Below are 3597 nucleotides of genomic sequence, written 5' to 3' on the forward strand. Positions count from 1 at the left end.
AAGACATGATCACTCCATCACCTACTTAACTCGAAAACTTTGAATAGAACAAAGTTTTTTCGGCATGCTATCTATTCTTGTTAAGTTTTTCTAATTCTTTTTTTCTTTTACAACCACTAACTGAGCATTAAGACTGTATGTTCATATGCTTCATCAGAACATGTCGTAATTAGAGTATCTAAATAAAATTTACTAATAAGTTTAAGCATCTATCAAGTATTCTTCCTTAAAAAAAATTATAATGACAAAATCACTCAACTTAATCGAAGTATCACTAAATTGAGATTAGAATGAGATCAAGAAATGAATGCTGTGAGAGCTTACTTCAAAAGGGATTGGATAAATGAAGATATGACGAATACATGATCTTGTTATTGATAATGCGAAAATTCTAAATACAAGGACTTGTTAGATTTCCATACCTAAGACAAGGGTATTGGAATTGGACTAACTGATGGCATGAGACATAATCATCATTCTCCGTGGCGTTCTTGAAGTTAGATCAAAGTGGCTATTACGATCAAATAGTTATCATAGTAATATATTATTCCATGCATCTATTTCAATTTATATAATCTATGTAATTTGACCGAACATAAATACATTTCAAACCCTATGGATAAAAAAATGAACTTTATTTCAAATTAATAGTCTTAGTAGGCGTATGACTATAGATTTCAATTTTTTTTTAAAAAATTAGAATATACAGTATAAGCTAACATATTTCATTCCTTACTATCAAAATTCATTTCTATTAATACTATATAATAAATAATCTGTCCAAGGAAATAAATTAGCTTATGTGTCTTCCCATGATTGGTCCTCTGAAGTCCAATTCAAACAGGCCCAACAATTGACCGCTCCTAAATCGGTATATATTACTTCACATTTTTCATTTTTCACAATAACGGCTTTCTTTCTTTCTTTCTTTCTTCTTTTCTTCTTCTTGTTTTCTTTCTTTCTTCTTCTTCTTGATTTCTTGAGGAAGAGTGTGATGGGGAATTGTTAATTTTTGGATTACTTACATTAGAAAGAGGAAATGACGATGACCCACAGTAGGTGACGAAGAGACAAGCAATGGCGGCGGATTCATCGGGATTGGAGAATAATCAGGCCGGGAAATTGAATGCTGGAGCGGCCAAGAAACGACCGGTAATTTCTAATATCTCGAATTCATACAACTGTATCTGCTCGTAATGCCATTTCTCATTCCTCCAAACTTGTGAGTGTTTTTTGGTTTACTGGGTTTTATCTTCTCTTTTTGATTACTGGTTCGATGATTCACTTTTATGAATGTTGGGTATGGGGTTTCTTGGTTAAATTTGTGTAAATGTAGGTGGGTTTTTGTGATTTCTTTTTTGGGGGTTTTCTTCTTGGATCATTAAATAAGTAAAATGGTTAATGTGATATGGGGTTTCATGGAAAAATGATTGAAGATACTGGTAAAAAATTATGTGATTTGAGGGTTTTTGATATGAGGGTATTTACAGGAAATGCTTTAGTTATCAAGGGATGTGTTTAATCTTTTTAAAGATTATGCTTTAATGGTTAAAAAGTATTATGAATGGAAAATTTGAAACATCTTCCCCCAATTCCTGTTTTTTGGTTTTTTTCTGTATTGTATTGTTCCTTCTGTATGATGCATAGTACTGCCTTTTATGGTCTTGGACAAAAAGCTGAAGAGCTTTTTTTCAATCTGCCCTGGCTTTGGATAGAAAGGGAGTTGTAAGTGTTCTTATCTTGGTCTATCCTGGTGGTTCTGTTGAATCGAATTCGAACAGAAACAAAGTGACTTTCATTATAAAACTTTAAGACAGAAGGAATCATAATGTGATTAGCTTGTACACTTTAATCAAGTTAAACTTTCTCAGCATCTGACCCAAAGAAGTGGTGAACGAGAGCGCAACTCGTTATGATGACTGCACCACAAAAATGAGCAAGCAGCACATAATGAAGGCATCTTAAAAAAGAGAATAAACTAAAACCTCAACCAAATATCAACCTTCAAAGAGTGTGCTTCCCCTGCATAATTCGTTTCCTGTCAGTAATCTCTTTCCTTTTTGTTCACAAATAGTACTAGATTTCCAGAAAATAAAACTAGACCTCAATCTTGAAGTTTTCAAGTGCCAAATCTCACTTTGAGAATTTTACGGCAACCACCCACTCACACACTTACCCCACAAAAACAGAACATTCACAAAAACCAAAAACCCAACATACAGAACAAAGCTGAAACTAATCGCCAACCATCAAAACTTTGATACCCACAAGCATTCACGTATTCTTCTATTTTAAACTAAATAAGGGCATATCAGACTGACTTGTCTAGTGCAAATACTCGTTATGATTCACTCTATTACTTCTGGTACTGTCAAAATTTTCATCAATGCTCTGAAAATAGTATATCACTCTTTATGGTGTTTTCTTCATCTTATTGAAAATTCAGCAGTCCTGTTTGTTGGCAGCTCTTCTAGTAAACAGAGTAATTAAACAATTTTTTATCTCCTCTACTAAAGGAAATTTCTGATAAGTTTGCATATGGAGGGAACTTTGTTTTTTGTATTGCAGTTATATATATCAAACCTTACTTGCTGCAGGTACATGCATTTGTCGCTCCAAAAATTATAGGTGGGAAAAATGCTCTGTCTCCAGTTGGGGAACTTGGAATGGTAGAGATGACCCAGGCTCTGGAACTAATTGATGTTTGCTATGAGCAGGTGTGATAGGCCTCTCCTTGAATTTTTCTGATTATGTGCATAGTAGATCCATGTTTCGCTGTAACTTTTCCTCAACCACCCCCAGCGCTGGGTTGTAAGTAGCCTATTTACAATGGAAGGAATAAAAAAAACCTTCCTAATACGCCGAATAACCTCCGTGACAAGCTGTATGCAGAAGCTTATATATTAAAAAGTAGCACCATAACAGCGCTATCAGTAATTACAAAAAGTGGAACACAAAAAGTGGCTTTCACCTTTCCTAAGAAGACGAGTCACTCCTATAGTCCTTTTAGGTTTCTAAGTACTAGCAAACACAGAAATTTTTAAAAGTTTTCATGTTAGTGGAAGACTCTGCATGTGGTAGCTTCACAAAGCAGAATGATATCAAACTCAAATCAAGTAGAAGGCTGCAGTAGGTTAATGGCTAGTGTGACATAGTCTTAGGTTTGATGAATCATTTCTACTGAATGGACTGAATAGGAACTATTACTCAAACGATTCATGTAGCTGACCTCAACTAATTTGTGATTGAGGCATAGAAGATTATTTATGTCGATTTCTTACTTTGAAGGGAACATTAGCTTTCAAAATGGAAGAAGCTAAAGAAAATCGGTTAGAATTTTAGCTTTTATCAAAGGATAAGTAGGAATTGTAGGACAAATTACATATTCCTTTGTTACATTTATCTCTTTCAAATAAATAAATAAAAATTACTCTGTTAGGTTCCTCGTTCAATATCCATGTTCCCTATACTTGCATTCTAACTACACTATTTTTCTTTCTCTATTTCTCCTTCACTTGCTCACATTCACTCTTCTTTGAACTCTTTTTAGCTACTATTGGGTTATCTAATGAATCTATTTAATGCAGGTCTACCGGG

The 3597-nt window shown here is 34.0% G+C and overlaps 1 protein-coding gene across 1 annotated transcript in view; it reads left to right on the forward strand.

Moving 5' to 3' along the window:
- The first annotated feature begins 920 nt into the window (after positions 1-920).
- Positions 921-3597, forward strand: part of LOC114074692 (riboflavin biosynthesis protein PYRR, chloroplastic-like) — a 7099-nt gene continuing 4422 nt past the window's right edge. The window contains exons 1-2 of the mRNA XM_027912679.1: positions 921-1152; positions 2598-2717. Of these exons, the coding sequence (XP_027768480.1) occupies positions 1078-1152; positions 2598-2717 (195 nt within the window). The 5' untranslated portion in view covers positions 921-1077. The remainder of the gene's footprint in view (positions 1153-2597; positions 2718-3597) is intronic.

Source organism: Solanum pennellii, chromosome 1, assembly GCF_001406875.1.
Source record: "Solanum pennellii chromosome 1, SPENNV200".
Taxonomy (NCBI): Eukaryota; Viridiplantae; Streptophyta; class Magnoliopsida; order Solanales; family Solanaceae; genus Solanum; species Solanum pennellii.